This window comes from Oryctolagus cuniculus, chromosome 6 (assembly GCF_051225735.1).
Source record: "Oryctolagus cuniculus isolate XC-2025 breed Fujian yellow rabbit chromosome 6, ASM5122573v1, whole genome shotgun sequence".
NCBI lineage: Eukaryota > Metazoa > Chordata > Mammalia > Lagomorpha > Leporidae > Oryctolagus > Oryctolagus cuniculus.
This window is the reverse complement of record NC_142872.1, coordinates 125,848,473-125,876,132: the sequence shown is the minus strand read 5'-3', so window position 1 is coordinate 125,876,132 and position 27,660 is coordinate 125,848,473. Positions and strand designations below refer to the sequence as shown.

At 44.0% G+C, this 27,660-nt stretch overlaps 1 protein-coding gene across 20 annotated transcripts in view; it reads right to left on the bottom strand.

Moving 5' to 3' along the window:
- Nucleotides 1–27,660, bottom strand: part of VPS13B (vacuolar protein sorting 13 homolog B) — a 779,033-nt gene that overhangs the window by 34,083 nt on the left and 717,290 nt on the right. For all 20 annotated transcript variants that reach the window (XM_089336373.1, XM_089336374.1, XM_051844658.3 and 17 more), the window contains 11 exons: nt 25,984–26,139; nt 17,041–17,304; nt 16,512–16,595; nt 16,158–16,333; nt 15,486–15,656; nt 14,599–14,800; nt 13,304–13,492; nt 10,597–10,743; nt 8,273–8,556; nt 4,902–5,029; nt 4,493–4,692 (listed from right to left, as the gene is read on the bottom strand). In XM_089336373.1, coding sequence (XP_089192499.1) covers nt 4,493–4,692; nt 4,902–5,029; nt 8,273–8,556; nt 10,597–10,743; nt 13,304–13,492; nt 14,599–14,800; nt 15,486–15,656; nt 16,158–16,333; nt 16,512–16,595; nt 17,041–17,304; nt 25,984–26,139 — 2,001 coding nt within the window. The remainder of the gene's footprint in view (nt 1–4,492; nt 4,693–4,901; nt 5,030–8,272; nt 8,557–10,596; nt 10,744–13,303; nt 13,493–14,598; nt 14,801–15,485; nt 15,657–16,157; nt 16,334–16,511; nt 16,596–17,040; nt 17,305–25,983; nt 26,140–27,660) is intronic.

Genomic DNA, 27,660 nt, shown 5'->3' with positions numbered 1-27,660 from the left:
GTTTGCCATTTGATAGGTCCTCAATAAAAGTTTGTTGAACAAACGAATGAAAGAATGGAGACTGTGTATGTGCAGGCATTTTGTCAATAGCACAGAGATCCATAAATCTGCTGGGCTGTCCTTCTGCCCCAGCCCCCTGAAATACAAACAATTTGGGAAGAAACAGCAGTGACGCTGACCCTGCTAAACACAGCTAAGAGTCAAAGATCATGAGAATTTACTGGATCTTTTTAGAAAGGAATTCACCTGTGAATGAATCAATTTAATTCACTTTAGGGGGCTCCAACTGCACATTTTTCTTTGCTGCTTTAATGGCTCAGAAATTAGTTTCCATTAGCAATCTGATGACTTCTTATGGCTCTTAAGATAAAAGCCAAATTACTGGACAGGGTAGCCAGGCCCCTGCCAGGCTCTCTCTGCCTTGCCTGCCTCCTCTCCCTTCCGCTTTTCCTTCATCAGGAACTCTAAGGCTTCAAATATGTTGCTCTTTCTGCCTAGAAAAATCTCCCACCCTCTTGTTTTCGTAATGTCTGTTCCTCCGTGAAGGCACAGACACAAAGCCTTCACCCAGAGACATACTCCCTGACCTCTCAAACTAGTCTGCACTCCCTCTGTCCATCCTTCCTTGATTGGTTTGTTCCTTTGTTTGAAAGGCATAGTTGCAGAAAGAGAGAGATTTTTCCATCTTCTGGTTCACTCCCCAAATGGCTGTAACAGCCAAGGCTGAACCAGGCCAAACCAGGACTAGGAGCCTGGAACTCCATCCAGGTCTCTCACATGGGTGGCAGGAGCCCAAGCACCTGGGCCACCTGCTTTACCTGGGAGCGGGAGCGGGAGCTGGAACAGAAGTGCTGTATCTGGGACTTAACTGGTGCTCAAATGGGACACCAACATCATAGGTGTGGACTCCTTGTGCGCCATGACACCGGCCCCTACTCTGCAGCCCTGTCTCCTGGCTCTTAGCAGAGTTTATAGTAGCACGACTATCCATGCGATTGCTTGCTTCAATCTCTCTCCTTCCATGTAAACTCCTTGAAGGCAAGGGCCGTGTTCCACCCTTTCCAGCGTACCTTATACAGTCCTTGTATCAGTTTAAATATTCGGCATTTATGCAGAATTCAAGAAGTACTTATTGATCAAATGAACGTGGCAGGCACAAGATATTTATGGGCTGAATGGTAAAAGCACTGTTTCCTTTGTACCTTATTTAGAAGTTTTCAAAACTCCAACAAAAAGGTTTCTGATGATCAAAAATTGGAATCCCATACACTAAGACAGGATTCTAAACTACTTCCCTGATAGGTTCAAATTATGACTTGAAATGGTCATTTTTGTAAAGTTATTGTTTGTACTTACCTATCGAGAACCTGAAGACTGTCTTCCCCCTACCGTCAGACCACCACCCTGTTTCAAGTGAGGGATATGAGGGGCCCTGCCGGGTTCAGGGCTCGGCTGAACAAGCACAATGTGTCTGTGAGCAGCTCTGAAGCTGGCACACAGCCCTAGGAAACACACCAGCTTCCCAGTCTCGACTGGCGAGCCACAGGCTGGCAGGTCTTCCTCCTGATTCCTGGTTCCAAGACCGCTTCTTGGGGAGATTATAAAGCCATTTCCACATCTCCACTCCACTTCAAATATGACACCACACGGAGTGTCCTGAGACCCAGATGACTGGCCACCAAAGGAGTTCCCTTCCTGTACACTCTGCCTGTGCAGGCTACCTTGGAAGTGTGTAGCCGGGGCCTAAGACCGTGGGTTGAGGGAAGGCTTGTGCAAGACACACTCCCTTCCTCAGAACGACGCAGCCTGTGGGGCCCCCAGTGGTTCCCAGCCTGTGGGGCGGCACTGGGGGTGAAGAGAGGAAGGAAGCCGCGCCTGCGGGACATATGGCGCCCAGCTCTCTGGGAGGAACAGGAGGCTTGCCTGCGTCCTCAGAGGGCGGCGGGAAGGGTGTGGGAGAGAGCACCTCGGCTGAGCTTTGAAGTAGCCTTGACTACAAAGGCCTGAGGAAATTTACAGCGAACGGGAATCCCCAAAATACAGTTTGGCAGGCAGACTGCTCATTGTAAAGAATTCCCCAGTCAGATATAAGCAAGATTTCTAAAATCTTCCAACCCATGCGGGGGAGTGCAGGGGCCTTTGCAAAGCCTGCAATCTTTATTTGGTAGATGACCGAGACCGGGAGCGTCTCCTGGGGCACAGGGCCAGCAGATTCACCTGCTCGGCAGGTGAGCGCTGCAGACAGAAAGCACACCCCGGCAGCTGGGACCGCGACTCATGCCAGGTCTCCCAGGCGAGCGTGGCCCTCAGGCTGATCAGCCATCCCCTCCTTCCCGGTCTCTCCTAGGAGAGCAGTTCATCCACACTTCACAAATCGACTTACGGCCACTGAAGGACAATCGGTTGCCCATCCCCAGTACTCTGCATATCTGTCTGCACCTGTGCCCATTCTTACCTCTTCCCCCCACCAAGCAAGTGGAAGTGGCCCTTCTGGAAAAGTCGATTTCCTCTGCCTGCGCTGTGGATTTGTCTCTCTGGGCACCTGCTTGCTCCTATCTGCCACTCTCCTTGCCCAGCTTGTCTCCCATGCTGATCTCACGTTCTTCATGGCCGCCCTCCTGGAAAGCCTACTTGTCATCTGCCCCTCCCTCACTTCTCTCCTCCTGAGTGCGCAGTTTCTAACCACGGTCTTGCCTCGCCTCTTCCCAAGGCTCTGCACTTGGCAGCCCTTCTCCTGCCAGGGCCTCCCGGGTGCCCAGGTGCCCGCCCTGCTCGCCTCGTTGCCTCTGCTGCCCTGCGCTTCCGAGAGGGGCAGCTTCCCAAGGGCAGGCCTGGCCTCCTCCGCTGGCTCTCTGGGGAACCGTGTCTCTCCATGGAGGCAGCCGCGCATTTACTCATTCGCTGTTGACTGCGATCTCCCCGTGCTGACAGGCGCTCTGGTGCGAGGGGGAACGAGGCAAGTATCTGACTGCCAGCAACCTCGACGTGGTCGGAAACCATTTACAGAAGTAAGTGCAATTAAACGTTACAGATGTTACAGGAGGAGCCTTCCCGGGAGCTCTAACTCGATCTTGAGAGAGAAGAAGGAATGTGCCAGGAGCACTGGGGACGAGGAGGTGGGAGCCCCTGGTGGGGAAGCCACACACGCAGCACAGGGCTTCAGCAGGGCCCTGGATGGACCCGGCTCTTGCCTGGACTGCCATTTCTGGAGGCCTCAGTTTCCACTTCTGTAATGTGGACGTGAGAGTCCCTAATGTGTATATGGCTCCTGTATAGGTTACATAAGAATGGAAGCGCTTAGGGCAAGGCCTGGCATAGAGTGATTATTAAATGATAACCATTACTATTACTGTAAATACATTTGTCACTTTAAAATATGTTTTTTTTAACCACTACAAGTACAAGAGAACCCACTTCACAAGGCTTGTTGTGGAGACCAAATGAACCAATAAATGTAAAAGAGCTTTAAAAAAGTATAGCACAATATTATTCAGCCATAAAAAGGAATGAAGCTCTAATTCATGCTATAACATCAGTGAGCCTTGAAGACATTATGTTCAGTGAAATAAACCAGACACAAAAGGATAAATACTTTATGACTCCACTTATCTGCTGTACTTAAAATAGGCAAATTCACAGACACAGAAAATAGAACAGAGGTTACTGGGGTTGAGGGGGAGGGGAAAAGAAAAGTGATTGCTTAATGGGTACAGAGTTTCTATTCGGAACGATGAAAGTGAGTCACAAATAGACAAGTGGCAGTAATTGTACAACCCTGTAAATGTTATTTAATGCCGCTGAATTATACACTTAAAGTGATAAATTTGAAGAGTAGCAGAAAGGACAAGCTACTTCTGTGCCATTTTCAATGAACACTGGTGCCCACTAGCACCCAGAGGAAGACAGAAACAAATCGGGACATTTTCTTTGTTCTGGTGTTAAGAACTGTACTCACACTTTCAGAGTTTTATGGATTACTAGGAGATATATATATATACATATATATACAGCACATATATTACAAATCAATATATATGCATTTAAAAGTACATAATTTATTATGCTATATAATTAAATGTATATAATAATATTCATTAACAAATATGTACCATATATAAATGTCTGAACTTTTAAGACAGGGAGTTAATATAGGACTGGTATTATAATTATCCAAAAATTCAGACAGCTGGACTACCTTCTACATAAAGAAGTCTAACAATTTTATTTAATTTTTGACCTTGGATCAGATCCAAGATGGCTTGCTTTTACCAAGTGTTTCTCTCTGGTAAATAGCTATATAGTGTACTTTGGAGACAAATACTTGTGTCTGAGAATTTATAACCTAATTAGGATGTAAAAATGGATATGCAAGTGGCCTCACACTGAGACAAGTTCAGCATTTAGAAAATCATGTTTAAAAACCCAACTGACACAACCTTAGAAAAGGGGATTTTTCTGTGGGCCTTGGCAAGGACACACACGGCTCACTGACCTGCGTTCCCTGACTGTTGATGTCGATGGCATCACTCCACTCAGTTATTATTCTGTCTGGTAGTTCAACTCTCAAAAGAAGGCTAGGGAGGGAGTCTTTGGTCTTGCAGTCTGGGTAACTGGAAATCTGATGATACAGCTCGTGATGAACTGAGCTCTCAGGAGGAATTTTTTTGCAATAAACTTCAAACTTTGGAATATCTGAAATGGAAGAAAACAAGGTACAGGCAGACTTAGACCTTAAAGACAAAGACTTAGGGATATTACACATAATGTGGCAAAAGAAACTCCTCAAGGAAGGATGAATAATATCTTCAAACATACTTCACAAGGTACAGGCAACAACTAAACCATAAACCTCTGGAAAGAATATAAGGTTTGTGTTGTTTGAATTAATGCTATAAAAATACCTTTAATATTTTCCTTGATAAGCACCGTTACTGGACATCTGTTGTGGAAAATCACTCGAGGACTAGGGTCTTCTGAGAGGGTTAAATAAGTCACCCCGCAGTGTTCTTGGTACGTCAGCACTACAGCCCTGGAACACAACCGAACCAACCGTCAGCAATGGCTGAGGGACAATCACTGGACTCGAAAATATCTTCTCCTTCGTAACTCAGGGGACACGTTTCCCAGAAAAAGGAGGCCATTCTCTCATTTATTAATACAATATACTAATTAAATGCTTACTGATTTTTCTGAGTAACGTGATTATCATAAAATATTAGAAAAAAATAACTAGTTTTTAAAACAAAAAACTAGTCCAGTCCCTCCAAGACAACTACAGTCATCACAGCTGACCCCTGCTTTTTGCTGCTCTTTGCTCCGTCTACGCACACGGACCTTACACTCTTCACACAGGGCCTCTCTTCTTCCTCGCATGTGCTTAGTACATTTTGATAAAGGAGGCGCTGACTACCTTTTAGAAGCACTAGAGAATTCTGGTGCAGGTTTTTCTTTTTTTTTTTTACCCTCATACATACTTTTTTATTTTATTATTATTATTATTATTATTATTATTTTATTTTTTGACAGGCAGAGTGGACAGTGAGAGAGAGAGACAGAGAGAAAGGTCTTCCTTTTGCTCTCCAATGGCCGCCGTGCTGCGGCCGGCGCACCACGCTGATCCGATGGCAGGAGCCAGGTGCTTCTCCTGGTCTCCCATGCGGGTGCAGGGCCCAAGTACCTGGGCCATCCTCCTCTGCCTTCCCGGGCCACGGCAGAGAGCTGGCCTGGAAGAGGGGCAACCGGGACAGAATCCGGCGCCCTGACCAGACTAGAACCTGGTGTGCTGGCGCCGCAAGGCGGAGGATTAGCCCAGTGAGCTGCGGAGCCGGCCTTTTTTTTTTTTTTTTTTTTTTTTTTTTTTATAAATGTAGGCAGGCTACTAATGTTGTCAACTGTCACAATGATACTTACAGGATCTACACTGTCACTATCAGAAGCAAACTGTATTGTTTGGAGTTAGAAAAAACAGCTGCATGGGCATAGGTTGCTCTCTATGATGAACCCAGAGACATTTTTCTATCCAGGACTATAGACTACAAAATGGTATTTTGAATCAAATAAGAAAAAAATTCTCTAAAGTTTAACATGGACTTACCATCAAAATTAATCAAAGAGCACAGATAATTTGACAAGTGTGGGCCTTCGTTCACACTGATGAAAAGGGGTCAGTAAGGTACTAAAGAAACCGCTGGCCCTCTGTCCCAACCTCATCCACCCTACTTGTTGGCCCTTCAGACTGTAGTCCTCTGAGGCACACAGCGGTGGCGTGTGGGGAGACGCCGGCCACTGTGCGCTGCTGCGTTGAGGGGAGGAAAGCCACGTGGGGCTGGGACAGCAAGGGATGAAGTCATCTTTGGAGTACGGCTGTGGGGCTCACAGTAAAGTCCTTTCTTTCCCCAGCCAGCCTAATTTTCAAAGAGGTGGGCCAGCCAACCTCAGAGAATTTCCTCTGATAGCCAAGAAAGCTGGGGGCCAAGAACAGAGTCTGATATTTTGAATATGAAAGCTAGCTTTATATTTATAGAGAAAATTCAATTATGCTCTAATTTTTAGAATTTTAAACTTAATTTCCAAATGAAGTTTGATTCAAATTTTTTCAGTTTTTTTTTTTTTTTTTGAAAGGCAGAGTTAGAGAGAGAGAGAGACAGACAGACAGACATAGATAGATCTTCCAACCAGTGGTGCACACTCTCCAAATGGCCTCAATGGCCACAGCGGGGTCAGACAGAAGCCAAGAGCTTCCTCCAGGTCTCCCACATGGGTTCAGTGGCCCAAGTACTTGGGCCATTTTCTGTTACTTTCCCAGGCACATCAGCAGGGAGCTGGATCAGAAGTGGAGCAGCTGGGACTCGAACTGGTGCCTATATCGGAAGCTGGTGTTGCCACTGGTGGCTTAACCTGCTATGCCACAACACTGGCCCCTTTTCAGTTTAAACACAAGTTTTGCTTTATAGGCTTAAGTTCACACATCTTTCAAACACACTTCCTTAAACTCAATATACAACATCTCCAGCCAGAATACAAGTATAATCACTCCACTACAGAGTTAGTTTGTAAATGTTGTGAGAGAAGAAAGGGTGTGTGCAGGGGACAGGACCTTACCATTACGGAAAACTAGAGTTAAGCTCCTATCTTTTAAAATACTATTAAAGGGGCAGGTGTTGTGGCACAGTGGGTTAAACCACTGATGGCAATGCTGGCATCCCACATGGGCACTGGTTTGTGTCTTGGCTGCTCCAACTCCAATCCAGTTCCCTGCTATGGAACCTGGGAAAGCAGCAGCAGATAGCCCAAGTGCTTGGTTCTCTGAATCCATGTGGGAGACCCAGATGAAGCTGGCCTAGCTCTAACCACTGTGGCTGTTTGGAGAGTAAACCAGTGGATGGAAGATCAGTTTCTCTGTCTCAGTAACTTTGCCTTTCAAGTAAATAAACACAACTTTCAAAATAAAATAAAATACTATTAAAAAACCTCTATAATATTACATAATGTGTATATATTAAAACATAAATATGTATAGTTTCTGTATGTCATTTTAAAAAGATAAAGAAAAAAGTTAGGCTGGCTAAAATCTTAAAGTGCATGAATTTATAATCATGAGAATAAGGTACCTCTCATAAGGTCACAATATGTTTTCTTTTGTAGTTGTTACATATACCATAAATAAGTTATTCCTGACAGCTGCAGAAAGGATGGATTGCATGCAAAACAACCACAAATAGGAGTCCAGGATGAACAAACCATTACACGACTCTGGCTTGATTCTGTGGTTGTCATTTGCATAATTGGTAATCAGGAATCGGAGCAGCTTGCGTGCAGAAACAACCGCAGAATGGAGCCTTCTGTGACTTGTGTTGATCTTACTTATCTCTCTTAGTGACTTTTTGAGAAAAATTCCATTTTGAAGAAAGATACAGGACAATCAAAAGGTTTTCCAATTGGACTTTCTCACATTTCAACCCTTGTTTCTCCTCATTGTGAGGAGGCTAAGGAGGCAGCGGAGACAGCGCTCTTCCAGCACGAGGTGCTGCGGAGGTCATGGTCGTCCCCGGACAAGGTGTGGGAGCTGAAGTCTCCAGCGGGGTACCCTGGGACGACCCACCCGTGATCACGACACTCGACCAATTGTATACACATCAAGAAGCCGTTAAAAAGGAAAATAAAACCTCGTGATTACACATGGGAGCACTGGAACTATTTTCCTGTCTCTTTGGCATCTCAACGAACACTATACCGACAAGCAAGGAAGGGCATGCACATATATGCAAAGTACCTGGTGCAGAAACCATTTTCCCTAAAATCCCCCAAGGGCACTGCCACACTCTGTCTGGGAAACTCTTGTCTAACCACGGCTGGCAGGCTCCAGCACTGTGGGCCGTCGGCCCCTGCGGCTGGGGAAAAGCCCAGCAAGATCTGTTTCTGAAGCAACGATGCATCCAACACCGACAGGCTGACGTCAGGCATTAAGTCCCAGCAAGGAAGGGAACTGGATTTCAGTGCAGGCTGCTCTCCACCTGGGCAAATGCTAAAAGTCGCACTGTCTGGAACGTGGAAATGCTGAAAAGACACAATGCAGACACGGCACATTTACTACAGTCAAACAGCAAAGGCAGGCTTTCTAAAGCATGATTTCCCAGAAACCATACGCACATATTCTCAGAAAGTGGCCAGGCTGGGGACATGGAATGCTGGTTACGCTGTTCCCTCCAGTGAGCCTGTGAGACCATTCCTCATGACAGCGAGGACAGGCTCTGCCTGCTTGGCCCTGACTAAGCATCTTAGGGCTGGGCTAACACAGGTGACACAGGGTGACACAAGGTCCTCATGGTTCCCCAGTGTCACAAACATGGTGCCATGTGCTAGCAATGCCATGTGCTGGGGAGGGAGTCCTCTGGACAGGTGTGGATGCGCTGAAAGGGTGCAGTGTGCTGGGACTCAAACCAGCTGTCTGACATAGGATACAGGTGTTACAAGCGGTAGCTCAACTTGCTACACAACACCAGACCCATTATTATATTTTTTTAAAAAATATCTCAGACCTGCCTGAAGTAGGGTTAGAGTTGAAAAAGGGGGACACTCCTTAGCTGCAGGGAAGAACTAGGGTCTTCCTTCTCCCCGAGAGCCGAGGCGAATCAGGCACTGCTACCTGCTCATTTCTTGAGCGATCATCCTTTTCATTTAGATTTATTTATTTATTTGAAAGGCAGAGTTATAGAGAGACAGAGAGGGAGAGACACAGAGACAGATCTTCCATTCTCTGGTTTACTCCCCAGATGGTCACAAAGGCCGGGCTGAAGCCAGGAACCAGGAGCTTCTTTGGATTCTACCACACAGTGGCAAGCTCCCAAGCACTTGGGCCATCTTCCACTGCTTTCCCAGGCACATTAGCAGGGAGCTGGATCAGAAGGGGAGCAGCCAGGACACTAACCTGTGCCCATATGCGATGCTGGCATTGCAGGTGGCAGACATGTTAAGCCACAATGACAGCCCCTGCTGATTTAATTCTCAAAATACCCTTCAGGGAACTCAAAACTATGCCTATTTTAAAAAGCAGAAAATGTCAGCATGGAAAGCCTGACCAATGTCTCCAGAAACTTTAAGGTAGGGAGAAGTAGGAAAATTATTAGACACATGCTGATTTCTGGTCAAATCCTCAAAATGCAAATATCATTGACCTCTACTTCCCAGGTAGGCAATCAACTGGGAACTTCTGGTCACTTATTTTATCAATACAGGAATGAATCAGGATGAAATGCCTGACATTTTTATAAATACCACAAGCCCATTATAATATTTGAAGCCTGTTTGTTTATTCTAATATAAATTTCAGGGGCTGAAAGTCAGGGGCAACAGTAAATGCAGAAAAGGTGGATAAGACCTTCCTATACAACAGTTTCACTAGCAACACGACAGCATATCATGCAGCACATTTGGTCTTAAGTTCCGCTAAATCGCTCCTTACTCTCGTAAAATATTTTAAAATATTATTTTATTAATTTTAATATTTATTTAATGTTAATATTTTAAAAGAGTGTTCCTTTTAATTGTACAAAGAGCTGAATCAAAGATTCTTCTGCACGTTCCCGGATTTTGTCTGCATATCCTGCCCCTGCAGTGTTACCAGAGATGAGCCGGTACATTTTCACATCCACTGCCCTTGCAGACACAGACCTCGCGCTCCCAGGTCCGGGCCTCAGTTCAGGCCCTAGCCTTCTGTCCAGATGGTTCCTCCGGGCGTGGTGGCCTGCGAGGCAGATGTTGGTTTCCTGGGGCTTGGGAGCCCATCCTGAGGCCCATGTCCCCACTGCTGGTGGTTTAGCAAGTGTTCGAGTGGGCCGTGCTGCAGCCTCCGAGCAGATGGGGCGCAGGCAGCATCAATCCTGTGGGGTGTCAGCTGCTTTGTAGGATTTCTGCTTATTAATTACCTTGGAAGCACTGACCAGGACATCCATGCTTTTGGTTACAGCAAAAATAAGTGAGTTTCTCTTTACTTATATTGAACGGTAGCTTTTTATCTACCCTAGGTTAAAACAGTCTATCCTGTGTATTGTTAACTTATCCTAACATAGACAAGAAGACCATGGCCTGACGGCTTACCTCCTTTTCAGAACAGGGACTGCAGACAGCTAACTGAGGTTTATAAAACAGTTGGTACGGGGTATTGTTGATTATTGTAGTCTTGTCTTCAATCTGAATAATCTGGATACCTTGCTGTACCATGGAGGAAATGCAGAACTGACATAACTGCAAGATAAGTTAGGAGAGAATCATTTTTACAATATTACAAGGGATAAAAACCTTTCGATTATTCGTAAAGGTTATTTTACCTATTGATTTGCCTGCAGCAGCACCAATGTTACCCTTTTCCACAGCATTCAATAACATTTCATTTCAGCCTCAAAACATCCTGGCCCAAGAAAATGGGCTGGTATTTATACTAGGGTACTTTAGCAAAGCAGCGGCTCTTGTTGCTACTGTGTGTAGTGACAGATAAGAGGCTTGTTTTCCGATTATTGCACAAATCATATCACAGAATACCTACTTAAAAAACACTGATTTGTAAACAAGTGCCACTCACTATAACCACAGAGTTCAATCCAGCTGCCTCCTACTCACACTTATCACAGCAGCCATGTCACTGCTCGTGGACCACAGAGAGTTCTGAGACCTTCCATGATGGCAGTCATGAAGAACAAAGGTGTAGCATCTGAATCTCTTATATCATGTTGCTATACTATACTCTACCTGTTCTGAGTACTTTACGTGTGTTCACTCACAACATTCTCACAAAGCCTACACAATGGAGTTACTATTACCCCATTGCACAGAATAGGAAGGTGCGGCACACGGGGGTTAAGTAATTTGCCCATGGTCACAAAGATGAGAGAGGGTCTAGTTGGGTTTGGAGGCCAGGTTGTCTGGATCTAGGCACCACTCTAAACTACCTGAGCCACCTCATTGCCCCACCATGTTACATAAGGAACTGATGCTTACAGAAGGTATTATTTGTCTAAAGATACCCATGCAGTAGGTGGTGGTGTCAGACTAGGCTGTTCTCACAGGGTGTTCTGGGAACCAGAATAATAAGCAAGTATTATTTATCTTCTTTATTCCCTCATGAGTACACAAAACACGGCACATCATTCCACCACTGTGATGGGTAATAAGGTATATGTTTGCATATTCTTGTGCTTTGAAAATTTGTCATAATTTGTTATTTGGTAAATATTGATATAATCCACAGGAAAAAAAGACCTCTTGGGGTCTTTGATAACTTTTGAAAGCATTTAGTGCTGAGACTAACACGTCTGAGAGTCACCAGTAAAGAACAATAAGACGTCAGCACGGTCTCTGACAGTTCATTCATTCACTCGCATTTCTTCAGTACTTGCTGTGGCTGCTCTGGAGGCGCCAGAGGTACGGGGCATTTGACTGTAGATTGTAACATTTTTCCCGCAGTTTTGATGGTAGTTCTCAACTCCCAACTATTCAACTTGGGGTGATTCATGCTTACAGCTCTTTGCCATTTACACCCGTGTTACAGTACTTTGGCCAGCAGAGCACAAACATGTGTTGCCCAGACAACTTTGAGGAAATGGATACCAGCCTTGAATACTGAAGGACGACCAAGTTCTTGTCTCGGGGAAATTTATTTTTTTAAAGTCACCAAATAACCCTAACTCTTCTCAAAGGGCTCTTCAAAGATACCCATCAAAAATACAACTCCTGCCCAGAGAAAGGCCATCCTGAACTCAGCTACTCTAATAAAGTATCTCTCCTATTTTGAAATTTTTATTTACTTTTGCTTATATGAAAGAGAGACAGAGAGAGACCTCTCATTTCCTGGTTCATTCCCCAAATGCCTACAATGGCTTGGCCTGGGCCAGGTGGAAGCCAGAAGCTGGGAACCCACTCTTGATCTGCTGTGTGGATCCACATGCTTGAGCCACTGCCTGATGCCTCACAGGGCCCGCACTGGTAGGAAGCTAGATTTGGAAGAGGAGCGGACACTCAATATGTATGCAACCCTAGCAGTGTGTACCAAAAGCCTGCCCCATAGTACCCCTTATTGTTCTGATTTGGAGCAGCAGAAATAATGACCATTGTAAGGACAGCAGGAGACGTCTACCTGGTACTGTACTTCCAAACAAAACAGAATGCTTGCTTATTACTATATTATCCATTTAACTTGTATTCATAGACTTATATGCGCTGGAAAGCATTCGCCATTTGTGTTACTAAACCTCCGTAAGTAGGTTTTTTGTATCCATATCTCTAAACACAGGGGTGCCTGTCCACCATTCAAGGACTCAACCCCCTCTTATAGCATTGGTTCCATGGGAGAAGCAGGACTGATCCACGCTTCTCTGCCCAGGATGCCCCTGTCAGGGACAGAACGCTCGCTGCGGAGCCTTTGTCATTGCGTTCAGTGCTAGAATGTTAGCAACTCTATTTCTTGTTCTACAAAAGCAGGCCAAGTACAATTCGTGGATGTTTTGGAGTAAGTTCATTCCACCTCCGCACATCCCCCACCACATACTATAAATCAAGTGAATGCTGAGAGTTCTGAAATAGAGTGGTTATTGGATAAATTATGTGACACAGCCTTTATCACTGGTGAAGAAGAAAAAAATACTGGAAAACAGAGAGGTCTAAGAAGTTAAGAAGTGTTTCACTGTTATAAATTACTGAGAACAAGCAATACCAAAAAGGGATTAAGGAAGAAAAGGATAGATTCCTTAGAAATAGGCTAAGAGAATGCCTTGCCATGTCCCCCTCCCAGCCACACGGACTCTGATCTTACCTTCTGATGCCCTGGGAAAGCACCAAGTCTTATTTCAGCATCAACAAATGCTTCTTCATCCAATGTCACGACTTCCCCGTTACCTCCATCTTTCCACTTCGGAGATGTCAGGTTATGGACCAGTTTAATTGCTACTGACTTGTGCACAGTGTTTGTATTTGCCCAGTATATTCCAATTTGAAAAGCTTCCTGGAAAAATAATACCTCAATTATAAAGTATTTTTCATAACTTTGATACTTTTTACCTCAGTCCTCAGGAATTTTTTTTATTATATAATAAGTCTGCTAAGGCAACCAAATATCCCTCCATGGTTTTTACTTTTCTTTCTCTTTTTGTAATAGGAACATACATTTCACTTTGATTCCCAATGTCTTTTTGGATTTACAATGGAATTCATATTTATGGAAGGGGGAAATAACCATATCCAAAAGGTGACTATCCTGTAAATACCAAAGGCTTAAAAATTGAGGGTTTCATCTCATTTGACAAGAGAATAACATGCAACATTAGGTCCATATAGGTCAACATTCCAATTCCATAAAGTAACATCATCTGATTATTAAAGTACAAAGAAGAAGAATGCAATTGAATAAAGATGTTTAGGAACTGGAATTTTTTTTTAAAAAGGACTCAAATTGTTTTTTATCAGGAAAACCTTTTATGTAAAAGTTCCTTTTATTCTACTTCCTTATAGATTTACGTGTCTTCTTGAAATGGGCTAGCCATATGAAAGTTCTCTTGTGATAGAATATAAAGTTTTGCTGGGAAAGTTTGTTTTGCAGTTAGGTTTTTCTTCCCTGGGTCATGACTGAGTCCATGCTGTTCTAATCAACCGGCTGAGCATTCATAATTATGGACACCAAGTTCACCTAGGAAGGAAAAAAGGCCCTGACGAAAACGGTTGCTCAGAAATCCTAAATACCTTGCAGGTCTCCGAGAACTTCCAGAAGAACCATAAAGAGTATCCAGTGGGCATCTCAGCACACAATATGGCTCTGTACTGAGCAGACCAACCCTAATGCTTGTCAAATATCCTGCATGCGATGGAAATGAGAATGTATCTAGTACAAGGTATCAAATTTAATAATAGCTCAAGCATGAATACTGCTGATGGGGAAAAAAAGACATCTGAAAAGTCTTTGAATATCAAAGAACATTCCATACCCCTTAGGTATGCATCTAGGAGGGCAGTTTTCCACAACTGATTCGTACTGTTAGGATCATAAATGCAACCTCAGAATAAAATGTAGTTGTTGAGAGAAAAGAATTCATATTAGTTTAAAAGTTATGGTACCTGAAAATTAGGAGGAATAATAATTTTCCCAGCAGGAACCTGTAGAACAATCTTCTCTCCTTCAAACAGCCAGAGGTCCCACTTGGACTGATTGATAAGCAGGGCCCAAGGTAGAAGTTCTATCAACAAGGTTCTAACATATGGCTTCCAGACTGACAGCTTCACTCGCATTGGGCTATCCCACTGGCTCAGCTGCTCATTCCTGTTGCAAATATACCATCCAAGAGATTCAATGAAATATGATGACTTCAATATTCATGAAATACGTTTAAGGATTCCAGACACACAATCTTACTGTGCGATACCTCTTCTCACCAGAGTTATTCAATGCTAGATTTGCATGTAGGACAGGCCAATTTTTCATGCAATTATGTTCTAGATTAAGACTTCAGAAATCTATAAAATATATCCACTAAAATGATAAAAGGTCAGAATCTTATAGATACATGCAAGTCTCTCTCTCTCTTTTTTTTTTTGACAGGCAGAGTGGACAGTGAGAGAGAGAGAGAAAGGTCCTCCTTTTGCTGTTGGTTCACCCTCCAACGGCCGCCGCGGCCGGCGCATCGCGCTGATCCAAAGCCAGGAGCCAGGCGCCTGGTCTCCCATGCGGGTGAAGGGCCCAAGCACTTGGGCCATCCTCCACTGCACTCCTGGGCCACAGCAGAGAGCTGGCTTGGAAGAGGGGCAACCGGGACAGAATCCGGCACCCTGACCGGGACTAGAACCCGGTGTGCCGGCACCGCAAGGCGGAGGACCAGCCTATTGAGCCACGGCGCTGGCCATCTCTTTTTTTCTTATACCATTTATTATCTAATGTTTTGGTGGGTGAAAAGTCATTTCTTAATGTTGAGAAATGTTTTTAGAAGAGGATTGCTAAAGAACATCACCTTTCAGAATCTTTCTTATTATAGGGCCACATGGGTTGAATGGACTTTTCTGTTCCATAGAATTCCTCAAGAATCTGATTGACTGTGCCTCCAGGCTGTATCTTGGTGGCTATTTGCTTAATGAGGGATGTTGAGATGGGAACTGCACAATCTGAAGGGTCATATTCTTCTCTAGGAAGTGGAAAGAAAAGACAAGAATGATGTCAGCTTTATAAGGTGGTCTATAGTTTATTGAACAATATCTACTAACAAATGTATTATACACCAATATGTTTTTGTAGGATTGAGTCAATTTTGGGCAATTTAGGAACTTAGTACACAGCTTTGAGAGGATCTGAGTCCGAGTTTTTCCTCTTTCTCATCCTGCCCCCTGGCCTCCAACACGGGTGAGATCTCTAGGCATCTCTTTTTTCACTTCAGAAATCATTTACATCTAATTCTAAATCTAAATTTCCCAATTACCTTTCATTTATTTCCAAGTGTAATCTGCAAGTCTGAATTTTATCTAAAACTACAAAAGAGGATAAGAGAACACTAGGCAAAGCGATTTTAAAATCACATTCTCATCAGATAACACACATACAACCCCGCGTGTGCTTCCCCTCCCCAGCAGTGCACGGTTCCGTTTCTGCTGAATTTCTCTTGGGAAAAGGGAAAGGATACTTCTAATACCTTGCTTGGAATGTCAGGTGGTGCACGAGGTCAGGTTCTATATTCTGCAGTGTTTTTTCCTGGCCCTTTCCTGGAATAACTTGTGATTCGCTCAACCCCAAACTCCTTTTCTCCAAATGTATGATAATGGGGTCTGGAAGATGACTCCTCATGATAAACAGAGGGCTGAACACAATCTATAAAAATAAAAGGCCAGAACAACTTTCATATTTGCTTTGCTGCAGTATTCCAGCTGTTTGATGCTGAAACGCACTTGTAATAAATCTCCTCCCTGGGTCACTCTGACCTTAATTTATTTCAGAACAGGAAAGGTCAGGGTCATATACCGTATTTTAGGGTTGGGAGAGCACTCACCATTCGTTGCTGTACTTGAGAGTTGGGTTCTAAAGTCAAAACTGTGCACCACACATAAATAATGGAGCCGTTTGAAGATGGCACCTGCATATGAGAGAGCAGAGCGCTCTGTTACGCACCAAACAACCCACTACTTAATCAGCATAAGGTCCACGTACAGTATCAGTTTGGAAGATAGGAAAAATGTAAAGGTATAGACAAAATCCATTAAAGAAAGGACAATTAAGCAAAAACAGACTTCGTTATGACATAAAGAGAATGTGCAGTGAGTTGGTGAAGCCAAATCTTCCCGTAAGGATGAAGGGATCTGTCTAAGGAGCTGCGAGAATACTGGAACTTACAGGAGTGCTTGTTGTGGGGGGGGGCAGTTTGAGGAGTTCTATTCAAGCCTTCTGATGTCATTTCAGCCCTCCAACCTTTTCTATGTACCATTTTAACAATGAACTGAAAGCGCTATCGCAAGTAAAGGCATCCTGGGAAAGTTTCAGCTCTGAAGCTGTTCCACTCTGTTCGGTACAACTTCTCTTACCTGAATGACAATACTATCCTCAGGGGCTTTGGATTCCAGGCACACGTCCCTTGACCAGTCCTCATCTCCTTTGGCCTTCACACATAGCTCTGTCAGCTCGCTGTTTTCCAGGACATAGGACGGCAGCTTCTGCTTGGCCATGAGGCAGTCAAAATGTTCTCGAACCACAGCCTGGCCATCTTGAGCGATGTAATGCTGAACGACTTTCAGTTCTATGCTTTGAGACAAGTAACTACAGATGATCTGTCTCCCACAGATGATAATCTAAAAGACAACAAATTAATACATAAGACTTCATTATTCCAGTCTTCATTAATTGGAACTAGGCAATCATTTACATAAGCTATGTTGATGTTAATGGAAAAAAAAAATGAAGTCATTAGCTTAGATAGCGTAAAAAGAAAAAGAGACTTGAAGGAAAGCCCGGCTTTGATTTGGTCACATTGAGTACGTGAGCATTTAAAGGACAGGTATGCAGGATCGGCCGGGGGCTTGAGAGGGATCCTGCAGTTGCAGATAAGGACTTGGGTGATGAAAGCCTGGCCAATCTGCAAAGCAGAAACAGCCTACCTGGAGGAGAGGGCGGAAGCACAAGGCTGCAAACTACCAGTACTGGGGGCCGAGGGGAGAGGACAGACTCCGTGAGAAGAGAAGGTGCCAGAAGGGCGAGGGGGTGTGAAGATAGGTCAGGAGAGAGCAGTTCTACTGAGGCAATCAGAGAAATGACTGACTGGAAGGTGGGTGATGGTTAGCCCTGTTATGTAATATTGAAGTTGGAAAGGATGGTGACTGAGCAGTTAGCTCTGTAACTCAGAAGGCAATTGTGATTATTTCTGGAAGCTAATTTTCCAGGGTTTACTGCATCCTTATTCAGTAAGAGATCTCTGTATAAACTGGTGATACAATCTTTAACTCAGGTACATAATTTTATATTATTCAGGTTTTTACTATATTGTATAAGTATCTTTATAAAACACACAGAATTATCCACTAATCCCATGGATTACATGATTTGGCACCTGACTATGCTTCACAGTAGGTATTAAGAAATATTTCCTTTTTTTAAAAAGAATTATTTCATTTATTTGAAAGGCAGAGTTAAAGAGAGAGGTAGAGCCAGAGAGAGAGACAAGTCTTCCATCTGCTGGTTCACTTCCCAAATGGCTGCAATGGCCAGGGCTGGGCCAGGAGCCAGTAGCTTCTTCTTCATCTCCCACGTGGGTATAGGAGCCCAAGCACTTGGGCCATCTTCCATTGATTTCTCGGGTGCATTAGCAGGGAGCCGGATGGGACGTGGAGCAGCTGGGCAGCTGGGACTCAAACCGGCACCCATACAGTATGCCAGTGTTGCAGGCAGAGGCTTTACTGGTTATACCACAAGAGCTGCCCAAAGAAATGTTTCTTAAAGTGGTTGAAATGGAAAAGATAATGCAAAATTTACACTTATGCCTGGAATACTTTTAGAAAGAATCCTTGTGTAATATGAATATTCACTATGATTTCAGAAAATGGGACTTTTACATATTAGATTTCCTATTTGTAATATCTTTTCAGCTTATCAAATAACAAGAATACACACACACACACACACACACACGGCATGGTTAGTTTTAATATGTCACCTTCACTGGGCCACCGGGTGCCCAGGCATTTAGTCAAACATTGTTGCAAATGTGTCTGTAATGGGTTTTCTGGATGAGATGAACTTTCTCACTGGTGGACTGAGTCAAGCGGGCCACCCTCTGCAATGTGGATGTGCAGCATCCGATCACATCACGGCTGAGGACGAGGGAACTCATTCTGCCTGACTGCTTGAGCTGGGACACTGGTCCCTTTCAGCCTTCACACTTCGACTGAAACAATGCTTCTTCTCAGGTCTTGAATTTGTTGGCTTCTGAACTGGAACTTACACCACGGTCTCTCTTGGTTCTTAGGCCTTTGGACTCAGAGTGGAAATATACACTGGCTTTCTAGATTGCTGACTATAGGTGTGGGGACATCCCTGTGTCTACAATCATGTGAGCTAATTTATAATCAATCAATCAATCAATCATATCCTCTCTCTCCCTTTTCACCCCTCCCCCACTACTGGTTCTGTTTCTCTGGAGAAACCTAATTCATACAAAGCATTTTCACAAATGAACTCCCTTATCCTTCCAGCAACCTTTGGTAGGTGCTACTATGTCTTCCCATTTAATAAGGAGAAAATGTCAGCACAGAGGTATTGAATAACTTGCCTGCTCTTATCCAGCCTGGTTGAGTCTGTGTTGATAAACACCCTGATAGTCTGTTACTCTTAAAACTAAAACCTACTCATTAAGAGAACTTAGAAAAGGCAAAAAGAGAATAAAGGCTGCCCATTATGACATTACTACGGCAGACACCACTGATTCCCTTCCCAATAGCTGGTCCTGCCTTTTCCCTCGAGGTTAAAAACCCTGCTTTGGTTTAGATATCAAAAGACAGCAAAGCCCTCGGGGTAGGCGGCCATCTGCATTGTCCCCACATGCTGCAGCATAACTGTAACAAGAAGCTTCTGGTACTTCCATGCTCTCTTGCCCCATAATTGGTTTAGGGTGGGACTCTGTTTTGGCTAATAACATAAACAGGGGAGACTGGTAAAATGCTCTAGGGAGACACTTTGAAAACAGAAAGTCTTGCTTTCCCATCATAGAAGGAGCTATGAAAGGAGGCATGCTGCTTTTGCAACCATCTTGCGACCAGGAGGCACAACCAAAGCATGGAAGAGGAGCAGTCACAGCATGAGTTGCTCAATTAACCAACACAGAACCCGCAAGCATTTTTTTCTTGTTACATGAAACAATCAAGCTTTTTTTTTTTTTTTTTTTTTTTTTTTGACAGGCAGAGTGGACAGTGAGAGAGAGAGAGACAGAGAGAAAGGTCTTCCTTTGCCATTGGTTCACCCTCCAATGGCTGCCGCGGCCGGCGCATCGCGCTGATCTGATAGCAGGAGCCAGGTACTTATCCTGGTCTCCCATGGGGTGCAGGGCCCAAGGACTTGGGCCATCCTCCACTGCCTTCCTGGGCCACAGCAGAGAGCTGGCCTGGAAGAGGAGCAACCGGGACAGAATCCGGCGCCCCGACCGGGACTAAAACCCGGTGTGCCGGCGCCGCAAGGCGGAGGATTAGCCTAGTGAGCCGCGGTGCTGGCCGAACAATCAAGCTTTAAAAGGACTTAGAATAGTGTGTGTCTCATTAACTTGCTATAAAAATTAAAATACATATTTCATAACTTCAGGTGAAAGCATCCTAACTGAAGCATTAAGGATTCTCTATAATCATTGTTTTAAATGAACTATCATTTACACAAACATGAATGAACTATTAGTTACCCAAAATAAACCTGCTAGATTGATAAATCAAAAATTTGATATTATTGTTGTTGTCACTTGCATTATTAGAAGGGTGAGATTTATCATTTTCTTAAACATTTGTTTTCCAGCTATCTGTTTATTCATTTGAATTTTCTTTAGAAGGGGCATGTCTTTAAACCAACTGTGCCTGACTGCCATAAGTCCCCCACATACTGTAGCATTATAATCCTTTTTTTTTTTTTTTTTTTTTTTTTACAGGCAGAGTGGACAACAGACAGAGAGAAAGGTCTTCCTTTACCGTTGGTTCATCCCCCAATGGCCACCGCGGCAGGCACGCTGCACTGATCCGAAGCCAGGAGCCAGGCGTCTTCTCCTGGTCTCCCGTGCGGGTGCAGGGCCAAAGCACTTGGGCCATCCTCCACTGCACTCCCGGGCCATAGCAGAGAGCTGGCCTGGAAGAGGAGCAACTGGGACAGAATCCGGCATCCCGACTGGGATGAACCCGGTGTGCTGGCGCAGCAGGTGGAGGATTAGCCTATTGAGCCGCGGTGCCAGCCTATAGCATTATAATCCTTGGAAACTATGCTTTCACAGTAACAAGCCACAAAAGCCATAGACTCACGAGTGTTAAATCAGCAGGCATGCTTTCTTCAGCGTGTGCTAGGGGTTACCTGACACTCCTGGGAAGTCTGATGCCAGAACATCACCTAAATTTAAAGAAACACTTGAAAACTCCAAGGCAGTACTGAACTCTGCTCCTACTCCTGATGTGCCCAGGCCTGCCAAGGTAGGCACATGGCCCTTGCTTCAGAACCTCTGGAGCCCTGGAGATTTGGAAGACAATTTTGCTGTCTCTCCTAGGAACCACAGAACCCCGGCCACCATCTGGGACTTGCTTTGTTTAAAGACAAAGATCCTCTTGGTGGGTTGTTACAGTTTCATTTTCTACTAAAAAGCCCATTAAATAAGCTTTCAAATTTGATAAAAAAGAGAATCCTTCCAAGTGGGCAGGGAGGGAAGGCCATTTAGATGAAGGGGGATCCAAAATGGCCGCTCACCAGAGTGCTGCTCCAGCCGGGGTTTCGGGGAGCCAAATCTGCTTTTCTTCAAAGTAGCAAAACTTACAAGGCCTTTATTTTGAAAAGTATAGCCAGAATTTCAAGATTAATTTATCAGCTGAAGACAGCGACTTAATTTTTTAAAATGTAGGATTTCTCTTTAATACACATTTCCAGCTTTCACACTAATTCTCCTTTCTCCCCAAAGCCACCAAGATGTGTACTGAAGATTTCCACATATGATTTTACTTAGCAGGTTTCAGAACTCCTATTAGATCAGTGCCAAGAAGAATAGTGATGTTAAATAACAACTCCAGAGCACCAGATGCACTGGAAAATGATATCCTAACCATGATTAAAAGTGCATGTACAAAGAAACAAATATACACATTTATCTAACTACATTTAAGTTTTGAGAGTGGTAATGTTTTCCTCAAGGAAAGACGGAAAACACAGAAGCAAATATGTGTATATGAGTAGTTTTATAATGTCCAAAGTTCCAGAGAAATTTTACATGTGGTCCATTTTCATTTACTTGGGGAAATGAGAGGAGTATAGGAAAGGCAGAGTAGAGATAACTAAACATCAAGTTAAAAAGAGCTTTAGCCTTCTCCATTATCCAGGGGCATATTAATGTGGTTAAGGTACATCAGGGATCTGCGCGCACTCTCCTGCCCAAATGGGCCTTGGTAATTAGGCAGCTGTGGTTTATTATAAATTTCCAGGCCCAGGTGGGGTAGAAGGAAGGCAGCCAAGAAGTGAGGTAGGCAAAGGTCCATGAAGTTCTTCTGAAGCTTGGTTCCTTTCTTCCTTCCTAGCCTTGCCAACTGAGGAAATCCTATGTCTCTGATGTACTTTAACTAGAGCTAATCTGAACACTAAACTACCCTGACCAAAAAAAAAAAAAAAATGAAATTCAATTGAAAAAGACAATTCAAATTTTTGCATGCAGGTGTGTGTGTGTGTATATATGAGAGAGAGTGAGTGAGAGAGAGAGAGTGAGTGAGAAAGAGAGAGAGAGAGAGAGAAGAAAGAGGGAAATGCTTTGTATGAATGTTTTAGAATGTATTTTTTTTTTTTTTTTTGACAGGCAGAGTGGACAGTGAGAGAGAGAGACAGAGAGAAAGGTCTTCCTTTGCCGTTGGTTCACCCTCCAATGGCCGCCGCGGCTGGCGCGCTGCGGCCGGCGCACCGCGCTGATCCGATGGCAGGAGCCAGGAACCAGGTGCTTTTCCTGGTCTCCCATGGGGTGCAGGGCCCAAGCACCTGGGCCATCCTCCACTGCACTCCCTGGCCACAGCAGAGGGCTGGCCTGGAAGAGGGGCAACCGGGACAGAATCCAGCGCCCCGACCGGGACTAGAACCCGGTGTGCCGGCGCCGCAAGGCGGAGGATTAGCCTAGTGAGCCACGGCGCCCGCCTTTAGAATGTAATTTTTAAATGACCAACTTTTTTGACATCTGCACTGTGTCATATCTATGCAAGAGTATTCCACATGTTAATTTATCACTGAAAGTTAATGTCATTCCTTGAATCTACATATTACCCATGCAAGAACAAGACACTATTGTAATAATACAACAGAGTCCAACCAGTGTTATTCATGCCTGAGAATACTGTATTATCATTTTTGTAACTAAAGTTTATGGGGCTATGACAGTGAGCCAGGTATGTTGTAAATGCTCTGTATATACAAACTCATTTAATCCTTGTGCTAACTTCTGTAAAAAGGCAGTATTACTATCCTCATTTTACTGATAAGGAAATTCATTTGCAAAGGGGTTAAATAATTTGCTGGAAATCACACGGCTATAAAAGGGATACAGCCAGGTTGCTTATGATCTTAACTACCATGACATAGCATTAAAAGCATTTGTCACAGGAGAACACTGACATTTTACCACTGCTATGTGTCCTAGCGACCACACGCAAAAGAGCTGAACAAATTTGGAAACTGGATCAGAGTGATGGTCTCAAAGTGCAGCCCCTACACCAGCAGCATCAGCATCACCGGGAAACTGCCAGAATTGCAGATTCTCAGGACACACAAGACCTAACTGAATCTGAAGGTCTGGGGGTGGGCCTAGCGATCGTGTGTGAACACGTCCCTTTGAGAATTCCGACGCATCCTCCACGTTTGTGAACCACGGTCTAGGGAGTGGGATACTATCAGGAAACATAGCGGCTCCCCGCATGCGCTGAAGGGCTGTTAGGAGCGTGACTGTGGAGTCCTCACAACAAGTTGTCGTGTACGTCTCATAGTCCTGGACCACGGTACAAGCTGGCAGTAGGGTACAAGATTTTGGTGGTGACTGGCCAGGGAAAGGGGGCTGCGTGCCTCTTGTCATCTGAACTCTTCAAACAGAGGCTGAAGCACCGTTTCTGACATGCTAGTGAAAGGGAAGGTGGGTAAGGCATTTCGGAGGGACCATGAATGACAGAATCAGGAAACTGATCTGTATTTACTGCATAGATATTTAGTGAAAGCACAGCCACACAGGGAGCCCTAAGGGAAGGTGGGGTTAGTGACTTCTTGCTCTCCTGACTCTAGGTCAAAGCTCACACTCAGGCTGGTCCCTCCTGAGTCCTGTGATGAGACTCTTCTGTCCCGTTTTTGTGCCTTTGTTTATGTAATACCGTCTACTTGGAATGCTCTCTCTTAATTCAAACACTACATATTCTTCAAAGCCTAGCTCAAGTCTTACCTTTTTTTCTCACAGATACAATTATTCTTATTTTTATTAATATAAGGAGAACAGATTTTATGCAGTTCAGATACAGCTCTAGGAATGATATCTTCCTCCCCTCTCCTTCCTTTTTTAATTTTTTTAAACATGTATTTATTTCTTTGAAAGGCATAGTAAGAGTGAGTGAGTGAGTGAGAGAGAGAGAGACTGTGTGCGCGTGCATGCGCAGGTGTGTGTGTGTGTGTGAGAGAGAGAGAGAGAGGGAGAGAGGGAGAGAGGGAGAGAGGGAGAGAGGGAGAGAGGGAGAGAGGGAGAGAGGGAGAGAGGGAGAGAGTCTTCCATCCACTGGTTTACTCCCCAACTGGCCATAACAGTTGGAGCTGGGCCAGTCCAAAGCCAGGAGCTAGGAGCTTCTTCTGGGTCTCCTTATATGAGTGCGGGGGTCTGAGCACTTGGGCCATCCTCTATTGTTTTCCCAGGCACATTAGTAGGGAGCTGGATCAGAAGGGGAGCAGCTGGGACATCATCCATAGGGATGCTGGTGTCACAGGCGGTGGCTTTACCCATTACACCACAATGCCAGCCCCACAATAACATATTTTGAATTTACTTTATAATCACCTGTAAGTTCCCTTCACATTATCACTTGTATGTACTGTTGGGTTTATATACATCTGTGATTTAAGAGCAAAGATTGTGTCACCTATTTGGTGTCTCCCATATCGACCTTGTTAGGTAATCAGTAACGATTCTGATGACTGATCAGCTAACTGAGAAGAATCCCTCACACGCTGTTTTTCGGAGAATTCTCTGCTACAGCTCTCTTTTCCTTTCTGCTGTCCACCAGGAGAACGTGAAATCAGCCCCCTGATTAGCTGCAGATCAAGAACGTATGGTACAGGTCCTACTCTTCATCTTGCTGCTTCCTGCTTATTCCTGGCACAGAGCAAAAGACCAGCCCCTGCTGCTCCGTCAGGGAAGCTCCCCTTCTGAGTGCTGTTTGTAGCGTGTCCTCGGCTCACATAAGCTTGGGATAGACTGTGAGAATCCAGATGCAGATGTATATGTTAAAACTCTTATGACAAATCCAGTTATTATGTGTGCCATGAAGCCAGTTTTCAGATTTTAATACTTCCTTTTTTTTTCTTTCTACTCTTGTCATATGCTCTACGCTTGAAAAACATCTTTTAGAAACCACATTTTCACATCTTAAGAACACAAAAAAAGTGTCAGACATTTTTTTTCCCTTTTGCAGTCTTAGAACTTCAAAAACAGCCAAAAGGAAGTTTTATAAAATACGTTAAAAATATGTGCTGAGAGCTGAGGTTTTATATGCCAAGAGTTAGAGTGCAGTGGAGTTTTACTGCAGTTAATATTAACTTCTAGGCAAAGCAGGGCTTGCTGGAGACCCCGCCCCGTCATGGGGAGCTATCACAGCCCTTCCACACCGACCATCTCCCAGGCGGCAGCACCAACTCCTGCTTCTCCACTGGCGGACTAGCAGGGTCCTTGCTACCCTTCACTTCTCTTCCTTCTCAGGGAAGACCTTTTTGGCTGTTTCACAGCTCATTAGCACCTCTCCCAGAAGGTAGGTGATGACAGGGAGAAGAGGTGAAACTAAAATCAGTAAATTTTACTGCTCGTTAGCAGCTCTTGTAAAAGACATGGGACAAAGGGTTTGAAGCCATCTTCAGCATGATTATCAGGATCATCAACCAGACGTTAGCAAGCAACAGACCTGCAAGGTGGTAGGAGGCAGCATGGCCACTGTGGCTTTTCATGGTTAGTTATTTTCACTTACGTGTCATCTCCATTCCTTCAAGCAACTCTGAGTTGTCTGAGTCATGAACAGGAAGACACTCACCTGTTTTTGCACTGCAGTGAGTTGCTGAACCTTGATGATGAGTGAAGCGGTTCGGCCCTTGTACTGAATTGTTCTAATAAAAGTTCCGGCATGGTCCACACTGAAGGGCTCTGACCATCGCCAGTTGCCCCAACCTTCAATACAGATGTGCAGCAGCTGGATAGAAAAATAATAATCGTCATAATGCCAAACGTGCCAACAAAAATCTAGTCCTAAAATGAAAGTCTCATTGCTGGAAACCTTTCTATTTGTAATATTTAGCATCTGTTTTCTTTCTAACCTGCATTATTCATCCACTTCCAGCTTATTCCACTAGGCTAAGAATAGCAAATATGCCACGGAGAGTCAATGTGGTTTTCCAGATCACATTTTAAACCTTCTTAAAAATAATTGTCCTATCAAATGGTAAAAGGCCTGTTGAACATTTGAGAAAAGACCATTTCATTCATCTGGAGGACAAGAAGGTTGAAATGTGAGATCAAAGAACCTTGGTCTTGGCTGATAGTTTATTCCTTCTTATGGCTAGACAGTAATTAAAGCTAAATTTGGTTTATGGCATTTTTTTTATCCTAAATTGCCATTCCCTATTTTTTCTTTTGATAAAGAACAAAATAGCAATTTGAAGACGTGGTTCATTTAATATACTCTCTTTATGAGATCACATATATCAAATTAGAAATACCTTCAACATTTTCAATGTAAGATAAAAGTCTTTGCTCTTATTTTTATTGTAACTTTTAACAACTGGGTCTCCTGATTAATTTTTATATTTAGTCATACAGTATTGATTTCTTTTGTGGTCATTCAATTATTTCTTATTTCTATTCCTACCCGCTAACAACAGCTAAAAACAAATAGGCATCAGTTTAAGGGACTAGCATTGTGGCACAGCATTGCAGAGGGTTGAGGCTCGTGGCACTGTCATCCTACACCAGAGCTCCAGGTCCAAGTCTTCGGTGCTCTGCTTCTGGTCCTGTTCCCTACTAATGTGCCCATGAAAGTAGCAGATGGTGGCTCAAGTACTGGCCTCCTGTTATCTCTGCGGGAGATTGGGATGGAGTTACTGACTCCTGGATACAGTCTGACCCACACTTGGCTATCGTGGTCATTTGGGGATTGAACCAGAGGATAGGAGATGTCTCTTTTTCTCCCTCTCCCTCTCTCTGTTGCTCTGCCTTTCAAATAAATAAATAAATTTTTACATGGATATCTGGAAAAAAAAATATAGTAATCAGCATTTCTTTAGGATATCTTTTATTTACTTTATTTTATTTGAGAGGCAGGGGGTAGTGAGAGAGAGAGAGAGAGAACCCACTGGCTCACTCCCTTAATGCTGGGGCCAGGCCAGGCAGGGAACTCAATTCCCATCTCCCATATGGGTGGCAGGACCCAAAAACTTGAGCCATCACTTACTGCTTCCCAGGGTGTACATTAGTGAGAAGCCAGAACTGGAGTGGAACTGGGACTTGAGTTCAGGAACCCTGATACGGGATGCAGTTGTCTCAATTGGCATCTTTTTTTTTTTTTTTTCCTTTTCTTTTCTTAATTGGCATCTTAAGTGCTAGGCTAAATGACTACTCCTCTTATTTTTTAACAGAGCTAACTAAAGGAGAATCTCATAAAACATTCTCAATGAACAGTCAATAAAAGGTTGAAAACATCCTCTAAGAGTTATCA